This window comes from Glandiceps talaboti, chromosome 20 (assembly GCF_964340395.1).
Source record: "Glandiceps talaboti chromosome 20, keGlaTala1.1, whole genome shotgun sequence".
NCBI lineage: Eukaryota > Metazoa > Hemichordata > Enteropneusta > Spengelidae > Glandiceps > Glandiceps talaboti.
The window spans coordinates 20,143,776-20,162,849 of record NC_135568.1 but is presented as its reverse complement, the minus strand read 5'-3'; the positions used below and the strand labels follow the sequence as shown (position 1 = coordinate 20,162,849).

The 19,074-nt window shown below is 37.7% G+C and overlaps 1 protein-coding gene across 1 annotated transcript in view; it reads right to left on the bottom strand.

The window, feature by feature from the left end:
• Positions 1-19,074, bottom strand: part of LOC144451069 (triple functional domain protein-like) — a 365,406-nt gene that overhangs the window by 257,230 nt on the left and 89,102 nt on the right. Inside the window, exons 16-17 of the mRNA XM_078141839.1 lie at positions 9,757-9,849; positions 6,048-6,167 (exon numbers count right to left, since the gene is read on the bottom strand). Of these exons, the coding sequence (XP_077997965.1) occupies positions 6,048-6,167; positions 9,757-9,849 (213 nt within the window). The remainder of the gene's footprint in view (positions 1-6,047; positions 6,168-9,756; positions 9,850-19,074) is intronic.

Genomic DNA, 19,074 nt, shown 5'->3' with positions numbered 1-19,074 from the left:
GTCATTGGTACCACTGGCTATACTGTCATCTAGGAGTCATTGGTACAACCACTGGCTATACTGTCATCTAGGAGTCATTGCTACCACTGGCTATACTGTCATCTAGGAGTCATTGGTACCACTGGTTATACTGTCATCTAGGAGTCATTGGTACAACCACTGGCTATACTGTCATCTAGGAGTCATTGCTACCACTGGCTATACTGTCATCTAGGAGTCATTGCTACCACTGGTTATACTGTCATCTAGGAGTCATTGGTACAACCACTGGCTATATTGTCATCTAGGAGTCATTGCTACCACTGGCTATACTGTCATCTCGGAGTCATTGCTACCACTGGCTATACTGTCATCTAGGAGTCAATGGTACCACTGGCTATATTGTCATCTAGGAGTCAATGGTACAACCACTGGCTATACTGTCATCTAGGAGTCATTGCTACCACTGGCTATACTGTCATCTAGGAGTCATTGGTACCACTGGCTATACTGTCATCTAGGAGTCAATGGTACAACCACTGGCTATACTGTCATCTAGGAGTCATTGCTACCACTGGCTATACTGTCATCTAGGAGTCATTGGTACCACTGGCTATACTGTCATCTAGGAGTCAATGGTACAACCACTGGCTATACTGTCATCTAGGAGTCATTGGTACAACCACTGGCTATATTGTCATCTAGGAGCCATTGGTACCACTGGCTATACTGTCATCTAGGAGTCATTGGTACAACCACTGGCTATACTGTCATCTAGGAGTCATTGGTACAACCACTGGCTATACTGTCATCTAGGAGTCATTGCTACCACTGGCTATACTGTCATCTAGGAGTCATTGGTACCACTGGCTATATTGTCATCTAGGAGTCATTGCTACCACTGGCTATACTGTCATCTAGGAGTCATTGGTACCACTGGCTATACTGTCATCTAGGAGTCATTGCTACCACTGGTTATACTGTCATCTAGGAGTCATTGGTACAACCACTGGCTATATTGTCATCTAGGAGTCATTGCTACCACTGGCTATACTGTCATCTAGGAGTCATTGCTACCACTGGCTATACTGTCATCTAGGAGTCATTGGTACCACTGGCTATACTGTCAAATAGGAGTCATTGCTACCACTGGCTATACTGTCATCTAGGAGTCATTGGTACAACCACTGGCTATACTGTCATCTAGGAGTCATTGGTACAACCACTGGCTATACTGTCATCTAGGAGTCATTGCTACCACTGGCTATACTGTCATCTAGGAGTCAATGGTACCACTGGCTATACTGTCATCTAGGAGTCAATGGTACAACCACTGGCTATACTGTCATCTAGGAGTCATTGCTACCACTGGCTATACTGTCATCTAGGAGTCATTGGTACCACTGGCTATACTGTCATCTAGGAGTCAATGGTACAACCACTGGCTATACTGTCATCTAGGAGTCATTGGTACAACCACTGGCTATATTGTCATCTAGGAGCCATTGGTACCACTGGCTATACTGTCATCTAGGAGTCATTGGTACAACCACTGGCTATACTGTCATCTAGGAGTCATTGGTACAACCACTGGCTATACTGTCATCTAGGAGTCATTGGTACCACTGGCTATATTGTCATCTAGGAGTCATTGGTACCACTGGCTATATTGTCATCTAGGAGTCATTGCTACCACTGGCTATACTGTCATCTAGGAGTCATGGTACCACTGGCTATACTGTCATCTAGGAGTCATTGGTAGAACCACTGGCTATACTGTCATCTAGGAGTCATTGGTACAACCACTGGCTATACTGTCATCTAGGAGTCATTGGTACAACCACTGGCTATACTGTCATCTCGGAGTCATTGCTACCACTGGCTATATTGTCATCTAGGAGTCATTGCTACCACTGGCTATACTGTCATCTAGGAGTCATTGGTACCACTGGCTATACTGTCATCTAGGAGTCATTGGTACCACTGGCTATACTGTCATCTAGGAGTCATTGGTACAACCACTGGCTATACTGTCATCTAGGAGTCATTGCTACCACTGGCTATACTGTCATCTAGGAGTCATTGGTACAACCACTGGCTATACTGTCATCTAGGAGTCATTGGTACAACCACTGGCTATACTGACATCTAGGAGTCATTGGTACAACCACTGGCTATACTGTCATCTAGGAGTCATTGGTACCACTGGCTATACTGTCATCTAGGAGTCATTGGTACCACTGGCTATACTGACATCTAGGAGTCAATGGTACAACCACTGGCTATACTGTCATCTAGGAGTCATTGGTACAACCACTGGCTATACTGTCATCTAGGAGTCATTGCTACCACTGGCTATACTGTCATCTAGGAGTCATTGCTACCACTGGCTATACTGTCATCTAGGAGTCATTGCTACCACTGGCTATACTGTCATCTAGGAGTCATTGGTACAACCAGTGGCTATACTGTCATCTAGGAGTCATTGGTACAACCACTGGCTATACTGTCATCTAGGAGTCATTGCTACCACTGGCTATACTGTCATCTAGGAGTCATTGGTACAACCACTGGCTATACTGTCATCTAGGAGTCATTGGTACCACTGGCTATATTGTTATTTAGGAGTCATTGGTACAACCACTGGCTATACTGTCATCTAGGAGTCATTGGTACTACCACTGGCTATACTGTCATCTAGGAGTCATTGGTACAACCACTGGCTATACTGTCATCTAGGAGTCATTGCTACCACTGGCTATACTGTCATCTAGGAGTCATTGGTACCACTGGCTATACTGTCATCTAGGAGTCATTGCTACCACTGGCTATACTGTCATCTAGGAGTCATTGCTACCACTGGCTATACTGTCATCTAGGAGTCATTGGTACAACCAGTGGCTATACTGTCATCTAGGAGTCATTGGTACAACCACTGGCTATACTGTCATCTAGGAGTCATTGCTACCACTGGCTATACTGTCATCTAGGAGTCATTGGTACAACCACTGGCTATACTGTCATCTAGGAGTCATTGGTACCACTGGCTATATTGTTATTTAGGAGTCATTGGTACAACCACTGGCTATACTGTCATCTAGGAGTCATTGGTACTACCACTGGCTATACTGTCATCTAGGAGTCATTGGTACAACCACTGGCTATACTGTCATCTAGGAGTCATTGCTACCACTGGCTATACTGTCATCTAGGAGTCATTGGTACCACTGGCTATACTGTCATCTAGGAGTCATTGCTACCACTGGCTATACTGTCATCTAGGAGTCATTGGTACAACCACTGGCTATACTGTCATCTAGGAGTCATTGCTACCACTGGCTATACTGTCATCTAGGAGTCATTGGTACAACCACTGGCTATACTGTCATCTAGGAGTCATTGGTACCACTGGCTATATTGTTATTTAGGAGTCATTGGTACAACCACTGGCTATACTGTCATCTAGGAGTCATTGGTACTACCACTGGCTATACTGTCATCTAGGAGTCATTGGTACAACCACTGGCTATACTGTCATCTAGGAGTCATTGCTACCACTGGCTATACTGTCATCTAGGAGTCATTGGTACCACTGGCTATACTGTCATCTAGGAGTCATTGCTACCACTGGCTATACTGTCATCTAGGAGTCATTGCTACCACTGGCTATACTGTCATCTAGGAGTCATTGGTACAACCAGTGGCTATACTGTCATCTAGGAGTCATTGGTACAACCACTGGCTATACTGTCATCTAGGAGTCATTGCTACCACTGGCTATACTGTCATCTAGGAGTCATTGGTACAACCACTGGCTATACTGTCATCTAGGAGTCATTGGTACCACTGGCTATATTGTTATTTAGGAGTCATTGGTACAACCACTGGCTATACTGTCATCTAGGAGTCATTGGTACTACCACTGGCTATACTGTCATCTAGGAGTCATTGGTACAACCACTGGCTATACTGTCATCTAGGAGTCATTGCTACCACTGGCTATACTGTCATCTAGGAGTCATTGGTACCACTGGCTATACTGTCATCTAGGAGTCATTGCTACCACTGGCTATACTGTCATCTAGGAGTCATTGCTACCACTGGCTATACTGTCATCTAGGAGTCATTGCTACCACTGGCTATACTGTCATCTAGGAGTCATTGGTACAACCACTGGCTATACTGTCATCTAGGAGTCATTGGTACAACCACTGGCTATACTGTCATCTAGGAGTCATTGGTACAACCACTGGCTATACTGTCATCTAGGAGTCATTGGTACAACCACTGGCTATACTGTCATCTAGGAGTCATTGGTACAACCACTGGCTATACTGTCATCTAGGAGTCATTGGTACAACCACTGGCTATACTGTCATCTAGGAGTCATTGGTACCACTGGCTATACTGTCATCTAGGAGTCATTGCTACCACTGGCTATACTGTCATCTAGGAGTCATTGCTACCACTGGCTATACTGTCATCTAGGAGTCATTGCTACCACTGGCTATACTGTCATCTAGGAGTCATTGGTACAACCAGTGGCTATACTGTCATCTAGGAGTCATTGCTACCACTGGCTATACTGTCATCTAGGAGTCATTGGTACAACCACTGGCTATACTGTCATCTAGGAGTCATTGGTACCACTGGCTATACTGTCATCTAGGAGTCATTGCTACCACTGGCTATACTGTCATCTAGGAGTCATTGCTACCACTGGCTATACTGTCATCTAGGAGTCATTGGTACAACCACTGGCTATACTGTCATCTAGGAGTCATTGGTACAACCACTGGCTATATTGTCATCTAGGAGTCATTGCTACCACTGGCTATACTGTCATCTAGGAGTCATTGCTACCACTGGCTATACTGTCATCTAGGAGTCATTGGTACCACTGGCTATACTGTCATCTAGGAGTCATTGGTACAACCACTGGCTATACTGTCATCTAGGAGTCATTGGTACAACCACTGGCTATACTGTCATCTAGGAGTCATTGCTACCACTGGCTATACTGTCATCTAGGAGTCATTGCTACCACTGGCTATACTGTCATCTAGGAGTCATTGGTACCACTGGCTATACTGTCATGTAGGAGTCATTGGTACAACCACTGGCTATACTGTCATCTAGGAGTCATTGGTACAACCACTGGCTATACTGTCATCTAGGAGTCATTGCTACCACTGGCTATACTGTCATCTAGGAGTCGATGGATGGTTGTATGAGTCTGTTTCAGTCGTCGTCCCCCCCCCCCCCCACTGTCTGGATGACATTAACATGGAATCCATGGAGTGAAAACTATGTCACATCAATACTACCCCACCCTACCCCACCTATCTTGTCTGTAAGTTTTAAATCTGTGATAAAACCATACTTGTACATCAAGTACATGGTATAGAGCTAATACATGGTATAGACCTAATATATGGTATAGACCTAATACATGGTATAGACCTAATATATGGTATAGAACTAATACATGGCATAGAACTAATACATGGTATAGAACTAATATATGGTATAGAACGAATACATGGTATAGAACTAATATATGGCATAGACCTAATACATGGTATAGACCTAATACATGGTATAGAACTAATATATGGTATAGAACTAATATATGGTATAGAACGAATACATGGTATAGAACGAATACATGGTATAGAACTAATATATGGTATAGAACTAATACATGGTATAGAACTAATACATGGTATAGACCTAATACATGGTATAGACCTAATACATGGTATAGAACTAATACATGGTATAGAACTAATACATGGTATAGAACTAATACATGGTATAGACCTAATACATGGTATAGACCTAATACATGGTATAGAACTAATACATGGTATAGAACTAATACATGGTATAGAACTAATACATGGTATAGAACTAATACATGGTATAGAACTAATACATGGTATAGAACTAATACATGGTATAGAACTAATACATGGTATAGAACTAATACATGGTATAGAACTAATACATGGTATAGAACTAATACATGGCATAGAACTGTATGTGTCTCTGTATGTTATACTTACATCGAATCCATCGAGCATACTAAGATGCATAGCATCATTAGCTCTCTTTGGCACACTTAACATAACATCCAGGCCATCTTTAATTTCCCCTTTGCCTTCTTCACAGCAAGTAAGTAGATCCTGAAAAAATATTAGGAATTGCAAATAATCTGAGATTACACTGATATAATTCGATGACTGTTATCAATAAAAATAAATGACATATTTACTGAGATACAAATATTACAAACAATTGCTACATGTATTAAATTGTATTGAAATTATTTATATGGTATGCAAATTCAAACAAGTCACACATACCTTAGATGATACAGACTTGAAAATTTCATCTAACCCCTAATGGTAAATGACAACAGCTTGCTGGTTGTAATATAAACCCATTGAACTATAGTTTTTGTAAAATAATTATTTCATGTAGGCATCTTTAAGTGGATACACTTAGTAGTCAAGACAAGTATACAGCTGGCAATCATAATATACATACAACTTGAAAATGGAGGGCATTGCACGTAATCACCAACCCCTACATTGATAATGGAATAACCTACATCATTACACGGAAGATATATTGGTTACATCTTGGGTAAATGTCATGTAACCATAGAAACCATAAAACCATATTCCCAATTGATGAAACTAGCCTATTATTCTCAGATCTCTTGACACCCTTGTTTGTGAACAATGTAAAATGCTACAAGGCAGTTTGTCTAGCAATCAATTATTTCCCTGATTACAATCTCATTACTTGCCTTCAAATTGATACATTAAACATATTCTCATTTTCAAACCAATTGTCAACATACAATGAATATAGTCTTATACAATCCCATGATCTTTCAACTTTCACCTCAGTGACATGTTATCACTCTTCAAAAATTAACATGAATGTTATGTTTTCCTGAATATCATTACTATATCTAATTAATATTAATGTTGCTCCTCTTGTCACGAGTCTAACAGTAATAATGTATTTATTACAATTATAGTGGAATGTTATCAATATCCACTGCAATCATAATTTGATATTAAAATTATGGCTGCAGACCAACTATAAGTCCAGTTCATAATTGGCTAAAGTGATGACATTTCTTATACCAGGAATATACATTTTTAAAGGCCAAAGTTTCAATCTGCAATATCTAATATCAACTGAACTGTATCAGTTCAGTTGTGCTAAAATGAGATGTTGATTTCTGTTCAATGAGTAATTATATTACCTCTACACACCAGTAAAATTACACACAAAATCTAACAAAAACACTAATCAACTGGAGAACTGTTGCTTTACAACAAACAAAAGCTTACCATATCAATTAGTGATGGCAATATGGTATAGATATGATGTAAATTAAAACACAGAGAAATTTGATGTCATACTTACTACGTCTGCATGTCACATTTACTATGTCTGCATTTCACACTTACCATGTCTGCATGTCACACTTACTATGTCTGCATGTCACACTTACCATGTCTGCATGTCACACTTACTATGTCTGGATGTCACACTTACTATGTCTGAATGTCACACTTACTGTGTCTGGATGTCACACTTACTACGTCTGCATGTCACATTTACTATGTCTGCATTTCACACTTACCATGTCTGCATGTCACACTTACTATGTCTGGATGTCACACTTACTATGTCTGAATGTCACACTTACTATGTCTGGATGTCACACTTACCATGTCTGAATGTCACACTTACTATGTCTGCATGTCACACTTACTATGTCTGAATGTCACACTTACTGTGTCTGCATGTCACATTTACCATGTCTGCAAGTCACATTTACCATGTCTGCAAGTCACACTTACTATGTCTGAATGTCACATTTACCATGTCTGAATGTCACATTTACCATGTCTGCAAGTCACACTTACTATGTCTGCATGTCACACTTACTATGTCTGAATGTCACACTTACCATGTCTGCATGTCACACTTACTATGTCTGCATGTCACACTTACCATGTCTGCATTTCACACTTACCATGTCTGCATGTCAGACTTACCATGTCTGCATGTCACACTTACTATGTCTGCATGTCACACTTACCCCGTCTGCAAGTCACACTTACTATGTCTGCATGTCACACTTACTATGTCTGAATGTCACACTTACTATGTCTGCATGTCACACTTACTATGTCTGCATGTCACACTTATTATGTCTGAATGTCACACTTACTAGGTCTGCATGTCACACTTACTATGACTGAATGTTACACTTACTATGTCTGCATGTCACACTTACCATGTCTGCATGTCACACTTACTATGTCTGAATGTTACACTTACTATGTCTGCATGTCACACTTACCATGTCTGCATGTCACACTTACCATGTCTGCATGTCACATTTACTATGTCTGCATGTCACACTTACTATGTCTGCAAGTCACACTTACTATGTCTGAATGTCACACTTACCATGTCTGCATGTCACACTTACTATGACTGAATGTTACATTTACTATGTCTGCATGTCACACTTACTATGTCTGAATGTCACACTTACTATGTCTGCATGTCACACTTACTATGTCTGCATGTCACACTTACTGTGTCTGAATGTCACACTTACTATGTCTGAATGTCACACTTACTAGGTCTGCATGTCACACTTACTATGACTGAATGTTACACTTACTATGTCTGAATGTCACACTTACTATGTCTGCATGTCACACTTACTATGTCTGAATGTCACACTTACTAGGTCTGCATGTCACACTTACTATGACTGAATGTTACACTTACTATGTCTGCATGTCACACTTACCATGTCTGCATGTCACACTTACTATGTCTGCATGTCACACTTACTATGTCTGCAAGTCACACTTACTATGTCTGAATGTCACACTTACCATGTCTGAATGTCACACTTACCATGTCTGCATGTCACACTTACTATGACTGAATGTTACATTTACTATGTCTGCATGTCACACTTACTATGTCTGAATGTCACACTTACTATGTCTGCATGTCACACTTACCATGTCTGCATGTCACACTTACTATGTCTGAATGTCACACTTACTATGTCTGAATGTCACACTTACTAGGTCTGCATGTCACACTTACTATGTCTGCATGTCACACTTACCATGTCTGCATGTCACACTTACTATGTCTGAATGTCACACTTACTATGTCTGCATGTCACACTTACTATGTCTGAATGTCACACTTACTGTGTCTGAATGTCACACTTACTATGTCTGCATGTCACACTTACCATGTCTGCATGTCACACTTACTATGTCTGCATGTCACACTTACCATGTCTGCATGTCACACTTACTATGTCTGAATGTCACACTTACTGTGTCTGAATGTCACACTTACTATGTCTGAATGTCACACTTACTATGTCTGCATGTCACACTTACTACGTCTGCATGTCACACTTACTATGTCTGAATGTCACACTTACTAGGTCTGCATGTCACACTTACTATGTCTGCATGTCACACTTACCATGTCTGCATGTCACACTTACTATGTCTGCATGTCACACTTACTATGTCTGCATGTCACACTTACTATGTCTGAATGTCACACTTACTGTGTCTGCATGTCACACTTACTAGGTCTGCATGTCACAGTTTCTTCTACAAATATGGTGGTTTCTTAAATTCATAATAATTTGGTCTAACTATAAAATGATAAATAGGTGACCAAAATAAGACTTACCTTTAAAAGTAACTGATATTTGGTAATTCTTTGTACTGGCTTTATAAGATAGGATTGAATAGAAAGCCCTAAACCATGTCTCTTCTGTACCTCCTGAAACAGGTGAAAAAAAATGAAAACAAGTTAATAACTTGTAGTTTTGTGTTGTAGATAGAGTACTACAGAAAATTTAACCTTGTCAATTCATTATCAACTTGACGCAAGTTTACAATAATATCTGTCAAAATGGTGGTCACAGAACTTGTTACCATGGCAAACAATGTAATTATTCAGCAAGTTAGCAGTCTCAAATCAAAAACTGATGAATATGAATCACAAATTATTGGTTGGTTTGACGTTTCAGTCATTTTTTCTTCAACAAGTCATTGAGAATGACATAGTCCCCGCTATGATTGGGTTTTAAGGAATTATCACTACTCTGATCACGCAACAACACTTGTGAACCTAAATCAAACAGACTTAGATATGTTGTGTCTGCTTGTTGGACATGGAAAATTCGCAAACAAAATGGCTGCCAGGCAGCCATATTGGATCGTATCATGATGAAAATGGATATGCACATGTATGTCATAGAACACTGTCCTAATACCAACTTTGAATGAGATCTGTTCAAGCATGTCTGAGTTATGGCTTTGGACATGGAAAATTCACAAACAAAATGGCTGCTAGGAGGCCATATTGGATTGTATCATGACAACAAATGGATATGCACATGTATGTCATAGAACACTGTCCTAATTCCAACTTTGAATGAGATCTGTTCAAGCATGTCTGAGTTATGGCTTTGGACATGGAAAATTCGCAAACAAAATGGCTGCCAGGCAGCCATATTGGATCATATCACGATGAAAATGGATATGCACATGTATGTCATAGAACACTGTCCTAATACCATCTTTGAATGAGATCTGTTCAAGCATGTCTGAGTTATGGCTTTAGACAGGGAAAATTTGCAAACAAAATGGCTGCTAGGCGGCCATATTGGATCGTATCATGAAACAAATTGACGTGCATATGTATGACATTGTATGTTACCCCTGTACCAAGTTTGAAAAAAAATTGGTCCAGGCATCTCCAAGAAACAGCTACGGATGGACGGACGGACGGACGGACGGACGGACAGACGGAACCCAATCCATAAGTCCCCGTCCCGGACTTCGTCCGGCGGGGACTAAAAAAGCATAAAATTGTATGTAATGTTGTTAAAGATAGAGTAGGCTGGATCTATACTATTCTACAAATCTATTCCAAGTGATAAGACCTCCTTCACAGTCTGTTTTCAATATACTACATCATGTATATTAACAGTATGATAAATCTAAGGTGATGTCAAGGTCAATGTCAATATATAATTGTGTACCAGTCATTACTATAATATTGCTATTTGCACTGCAGTACAACACTGAAAATTTACACTCTTGCATACCAGTATACGAATAAACACGCAATCATTCCATGTACACAAAATCATGTTTATACAGTTATATTTTTGACGACATTAACTGCATGTTTTGGGCAACCAAAATGTAACATGAACAGATTGTATTTAGGCAATTCACTGGTTGATTGATTGATTGATTGATTGATTGGTTGGTCGGTTGGTTGGTTGGTTGATTGATTGATTGGTTGGTTGGTTGATTGATTGATTGATTGATTGATTGATTGATTGATTGATTGCATTTACAGAATTGAGAGAGAAGACAGAATCTTGTAAAAAAATTATCTAATTTGACTTGGTATCATCTGAGCACTGATTTAAATTGGTATTAATTTAGGTAATAGGTTGGCAAGTCTTATCTCCTCCTATGTTATTGATAACAAATTCTACACTGCTTAGCAGAGAAATTGGCTCAACTTGGGGTGTTAACAAAAAATCTCCTTGCTTTGATCTGGTATTGTTGCATTTCAGACACTCAATATGGTAAATAGGTCACCTAAGATGAATAAACGATACAGTGTCATTTTGAATTGATTGTGAATATTTTGTGTATTTTGATTTGATGTAAATTTGATGAGATATCACAGATTAAAAATGAACTGGATTTAATACAGTAATATGAGGCTATACAATACCACTATCTTATACAATCTAGTTTCAGCAAATAACTATTCCCATGGCAACCAGAAATAAGAGCTGTCTCATCAGTATGCAAAACACGCTGTTTCTCATTTCACCACTTCAATACAAATTTTAATTTCATTGATGTGCCAGTCACATATACACACACATTTTAAATATCACATCAAATCCATTGCAATAGCTGACTATACTAGTTGGAGGTAGATCTGATCCAGAGTAAACATAGTCCGACTGTTAGTAGATCTTATCCAGACTAAACATAGTCTGACTGTTAGTAGATCTTATCCAAAGTAAACATAGTCTGACTGTTAGTAGATCTGATCCAGACTAAACATAGTCTGACTGTTAGTAGATCTGATCCAGAGTAAACATAGTCTGACTGTTAGTAGATCTGATCCAGAGTAAACATAGTCTGACTGTTAGTAGATCTGATCCAGACTAAACATAGTATGACTGTTAGTAGATCTTATCCAGACTAAACATAGTCTGACTGTTAGTAGATCTGATCCAGACTAAACATAGTCTGACTGTTAGTAGATCTGATCCAGAGTAAACATAGTCTGACTGTTAGTAGATATTATCCAGACTAAACATAGTCTGACTGTTAGTAGATCTGATCCAGACTAAACATAGTCTGACTGTTAGTAGATCTGATCCAGACTAAACATAGTCTGTTAGTAGATCTGATCCAGAGTAAACATAGTCTGACTGTTAGTAGATCTGATCCAGAGTAAACATAGTCTGACTGTTAGTAGATCTTATCCAGACTAAACATAGTCTGACTGTTAGTAGTAGATCTTATCCAAAGTAAACATAGTCTGACTGTTAGTAGATCTGATCCAGACTAAACATAGTCTGACTGTTAGTAGATCTGATCCAGAGTAAACATAGTCTGACTGTTAGTAGATCTGATCCAGACTAAACATAGTCTGACTGTTAGTAGATCTGATTCAGACTAAACAGACAAATGTACAAATAACGTTCACGTTCCGCTCCATACGAATATGAACAGATGTAACTTGTAAGCTATAGTCATTTTTCCAACACATCGCTTGTACTGTTAAATTAGCATGAATTTTATTAAATGCCAAACCTGTTAACAATAAGTTTGTGTTGCATGTTTTCCATTTTTTCATGCACTGGCAGCTGTGAGTGTGTTTTTATTTATTTATTTATTTATTTATTTATTTATTTATTTATTTATTCAGGTAAACCAACAGGCATAAAGCCCATTTACAGGCACCTTTAGAAACAAATAAGGAAAAACAAGCACTAAAAAGATAAAAACAAGGGGTAGTAATAACAGAAAGAGGTGACATGACATAAAAGGCAAACACAGAAATAAAAACAACAAAACAGGAAAAATTATTAAAAACACGCAGCCTGAAGCACACGTCGAAAGGCAGAAACAGGACTAAATAAATCTATGTTTGGATTTGCTTTAAAAACATCATTACAAGTGGTTAAACATCTTAAAATTGGGGAATATTTTCTCAGATTTACTCTGGAGGCACTGATGCGAAAGATATGGTTATTACGTAGCTGTCTGCTCTGTACATTAAAACAAACCTTGTACAAAATGGATGGACAATTATAGCATGAATTGACCAGTTTGTAAACAAAAATACCGCCAATGGCGTTGTAGCACAACTGTACAGTTTCTAAAAATGTTCATCCATATGGTAGTCCATGCTAACAATAAGTGGTCATTTGTTGAATGACTATCCAGTTGCCCATGTTGCTATCTTTGCGATATATGCTATCAGTTGGCTGTTGCTATGGGCTTGGTCATGTTGTTAGATATATTTATTACATTTTGTGAATGTTTATTCAATTGTGTATAAATCCCCGTTATTATCTTCACAATATATGTGATCATTTGGCTGTTGCTATGGGCATGGTCTTGTTGCTAGGCACAATTACATACATTTTTTGAATGTTTATTCAATTGTTTATTAATCCCCGTTGTTATCTTTGCAATATATGTGATCATTTGGTTGTTGCTATGGGCATGGTATTGTTACTAGGCACATTTGCATACATTTTTTGAATGTTTATTCATTTGTCTTTCTATTCCTGTTGTTATCTTTGCAATATACGTGATCATTTGGCTGTTACTATGGGCGTGGTCTTGTTGCTAGGCAAATTTGCATACATTTTTTGAATGTTTATTCAATTGTCTATTAATCCCTCTTATCTTTGTGAAATACACGACTGTTTGGCTGTTGCTATGGGCGTGGTCATGGTTGCCAGGGTATTTGCATATATTTTTTGAATGTTTACTCATTTGCCTACCAGATGATGTTGTTATTTGACCAAAATGTACTGCCATTTGGTTGTTGCTAAGGGCTTGGTCATGGTCGCTAGGGCCAATTTTGTCAAAATGTTTTGAAGAAAATCTGCAGAATAACACTTTTAGCACAACTGAACCTCAGTTCAGTTGTGCTAAAAATAGCATCTAAAAACTTTCGCCTCCTCACCAGTGGGGGAAGCTTAAACCTAGCACATAGCGAATCGTAATCTGTTGAAGTATATTGCACATTTGATTTAAAACATAAAAATCTAATAAATTTCTGCTGTACACGTTCGATTTTATCAATTTGAGTTACTTGCCATGGTGACCAAATTACACTGCAGTACTCACGATGGCTTCTAACATGGGTCACATATAAAGATCTTAATGTAGAAACTTTGGAAAAATTGGCACATGTACGTTTGATAAAACCCATCATTCTAAAAGCTTTCCTGACAATACTATCAATATGGGTGCTAAAACACATCTGTGAAGAAAGTAGAATACCAAGATCTTTGATACTATGAACACGAACAAGGGGACCATCAGCATGTATAAATCAGTTTCTTTTTGTTACTAAATGTAATTACATTACACTTCCCCACATTGAGCTTCAATTTCCATGTATTACACCATTTGTAGACATTATTAATGTCTGTTTGAAGAGAAATACAATCATCTTGTGTTCTAACTATGCGATATATTTTGGCATCGTCAGCATACATTGAGCACAATGATGACCCATGACTGTTGACAATGTCTGGCATATCATTGACAAACAGAATAAACAAAAGTGTTTCCTGCAACTCAAATGATGTGTACATTTGTATGTACGTACATGTATTGTAATGCAAGGAGCTTGAGATATGAACACAATGAAATCAATCCGTCAGGCCATACATGTGATGAGGCCTTGGCATAAGTCAAGATTAACAACAAAAACAGCAATTTATTTTCAGTATAATATCCCGTACTGTCTCTAAAAATGTCCAAATAATTGATTGCAAATGTATTTTAATACTTCAAGAAGTACATGATAAAACCTTTATGGCTTATGGGCCATCCTTAAAGTTGGACCCTTCCACCGCACGGCCTTGGTCCACAAACCCATATCTGGGCTGTAAAGATTATTATTGTTCACAACTGGACTCAGACACTACGTTTTTCTATATATTTTCAAATTTAATTCTTCATTTGGGAGAGTGAACATATCAGAGAAATAGTAGAGATGGAATAATGTGATATATCAATCAGTAATTACATCAATTCTGATCTTTGTCACACATTCATTTCCACTACATCATCCCAACATTTCCACTACATCATCCCAACATTTCCACTACATCATCCCAACATTTCCACTATTACCAGTCATGTCTGGAGAGTAAATCCAATTCTACAAATACTACATCATTACTATTGTTATTGACATCTTTTGAATTAATAGATTTGCATAACAAATACTACATCATTACTATTGTTATTGACATCTTTTGAATTAATAGATTTGCATAACAAATACTACATCATTACTATTGTTATTGACATCTTTTGAATTAATAGATTTGCATAACAAATACTACATCATTACTACTGTTATTGACATCTTTTGAATTAATAGATTTGCATAACAAATACTACATCATTACTACTGTTATTGACATCTTTTGAATTAATAGATTTGCATAACAAAGACTACATTATTATGTAAATGTATCTGATATGTTTCTTAGAAACTACTATTACAAGGAGGCAGTATCCATGTCAAGTTTTGTTATAGTGGGGAAAATAGCATGGTGTGTAGTGAGGTGGATGTTGAATGTCCTGTATTTATCTGAGGTGGATGTTGAATACCATGTATTTATCTGAGGTGGATGTGTAGTACCATATATTTTCCACATCAATGCATAATGCTTGTTCTCATTTGTTCCTTTCTATTTCACTATGGGTCCTTTTCACTGTGTGTGTGTGTGTGTGTGTGTGTGTGTGTATGTGTGTGTGTGTGTCTGTCTGTCTGTCTGTATGTCTATTTGCCCATCTCTCTGTCTGCCTACCTCTGCAAGCCTTCCTGCCCACCTCTCTCTGCCGGCCTCCCTGTCTGTCTGTCTAATTGTGTCTGTCTGTCTGTCAGCATAACTGTCTGTCTGTGATGGATCTGTAAGTTAGAAACCTAAGCATCTACATGTAGCCATGATTTTGAAATAGAACAGGGTGACATAGTAAATGGGCTATAGTAACCATGGCAACAGAGGAATCTGAAATTTACAACTTTCAAACCATTTAAGATTTTTCAGTTGTGCTAAAAGTATATTTATCATGTGATATCTGCGTCATTAGAATTTGAACATATTCAACTTAACTGTTTACTAATCTATCACATATAATTCATCCTATTTTTATAGAGTAGGTATTATCTCACAACTAATTGTTGTCCATTTATAGTAAAAAATAATATATTTTACCAGGAATAGAACAGTTGTTAGTACTTTGCATTCTAATTTTCTAATAAGGGTAATCTACAATCACCTTTATAAGAGTTGAACAGAGGTAAATATAATATGATTAATTTTCTATTTTTATATGGTTGCTATGGTGATTGATTTCTATTCACTCTCTTACTATATATTATTTATAGACTACTAGCAGGTAAACACACTTCTAGCTGATCTATATTGACTATAGATTACCAATATCTCTGCAAACCAACTAGAGTACATGTTTTCAAACAACAAGGTATATTTTGCAATGCTATTTTTCTGGGTCTCAATTTAATCTTGTCATCCTTAATACACAAAGTTATCTTCTCCCTCTTTGCGTTGAAAAACAGTCATATTTCAAACAAATCACTTGTCCTTCTTCAGTGTTTAAAATGGATCTGACAGAATGATCCAAATTTGCCAGAGGTATTGAAAGTTTGCTTCAATATATGTAAATTTAGGTCTGAAAGTACTCGTCACTTATGTACATCTAATTGTCCACCTCTTGTGTATGGATAGTGTTGTAATCGTGTTAAGTTCTACAACATTTCATAACTTAAAGTACATGTACATACCGGCATAGTGTTGTAATCGTGTTAAGTTCTGTACAACATTTCATAACTTAAAGTACATGTACATACCGGCATAGTGTTGTAATTGTGTTAAGTTCTACAACATTTCATAACTTAAAGTACATGTACATACCGGCATAGTGTTGTAATCGTGTTAAGTTCTACAACATTTCATAACTTAAAGTACTTGTACATACCGGCATAGTGTTGTAATTGTGTTAAGTTCTACAACATTTCATAACTCAAAGTACATGTACATACCGGCATAGTGTTGTAATTGTGTTAAGTTCTACAACATTTCATAACTTAAAGTACATGTGCATACCGGCATAGTGTTGTAATTGTGTTAAGTTCTACAACATTTCATAACTTAAAGTACTTGTGCATACCGGCATAGTGTTGTAATCGTGTTAAGTTCTACAACATTTCATAACTTAAAGTACATGTACATACCGGCATAGTGTTGTAATTGTGTTAAGTTCTACAACATTTCATAACTTAAAGTACATGTACATACCGGCATAGTGTTGTAATTGTGTTAAGTTCTACAACATTTCATAACTTAAAGTACTTGTGCATACCGGCATAGTGTTGTAATCGTGTTAAGTTCTACAACATTTCATAACTTAAAGTACATAATATAGAAATTATATGAATATAGAAATAGAGTGTTTCAGAGTGACACAGACTGGCAAATTGCAGAATATTTGTACAAGCATTTGTCACAAGTTGGTATACATTTATCATGTACAATTAGGTAGAGTTTGCAGATACTAATCAGACAAAGTTACAAAGTCTGTTAAGGTATCTGTGTGGGCTAGGACGTCAGGTGAATTTATCAATAAAACTATGTAAATCCACTCATACATTTTTATTTAGACGCACTGGAGTCGGAACTAGCAAAGGGCATACCGTCAATAAGCAGTAACACAGCCACAAACTTTGACCAACTAAGAGTAATTGACATTTTGCTGGGGAGTCTGATTCGCCCTCTACGACAAATTCCTGAGTAACACACACACACGGGGAGTGTGAGAGTCTGCCGTAAAGATGTTTTAGTATTTTAAATGCCTGACTGTAAAACGTTGAGTGTCGGCCTTTTTGTCAATTGTTATAAATTTAAAGACGAAAAAAAACGTTTGATGGATGACAATTTTTTTGTCATAGTGAGCATGTGCTTCTGACAGAATCAGGTGACCGCAGAAGTATCGCCCACACTCCGAGTTTAGCATAAGTTCAGAAGTACGGCGTCGATGTATTATGTACACACGATCTCAAGTCAATGATTTTCCTTCCACGTTTTGTTTTTCAAAATTCGGTGAAGGCTGTTTTATGATTGATTAAACTTGTTCTATTTCCAAAAGCCATGGTGTCATCACTGAAAGCAGTCAATCTTAACTAAACTACATGTATTACTATTCACGTCGATTGGCTGTTGCTGTGGGCATGGGCCTGTTGCTAGGCAAATTTACATACATTTTTGGAATGTTCATTCAATTATCTATTAATCCATGTTATCTTTGCAATATATCTGATCATTTGGCTGTTGCTATGGGCGTGGTCTTGTTGCTAGGCAAATTTACACACATTTTTTTAATGCTAATTCAATTGTCTTTTAATCCCAGTGGTTATCTTTGTGAAGTACCTCACCGTTTGACTGTTGCTATGGGCATGGTCTTGTTGCTATGCACATTTGCAAACATTTTTTGAATGCTTACACACCCCTAAGAATGTTCCCACCAAATGTCAGACCGATCTGCCCAATAGTTTTTTGAGTAAGTTTTAAAATTTAACCTGCCAAACACAGTATGATCATAGAGGTCTTGATATGACTCTATTTTTCTTTCCCCATAAAATGTGTGACTTCATATTCTTTGTACAAACTGGTTGTTATTT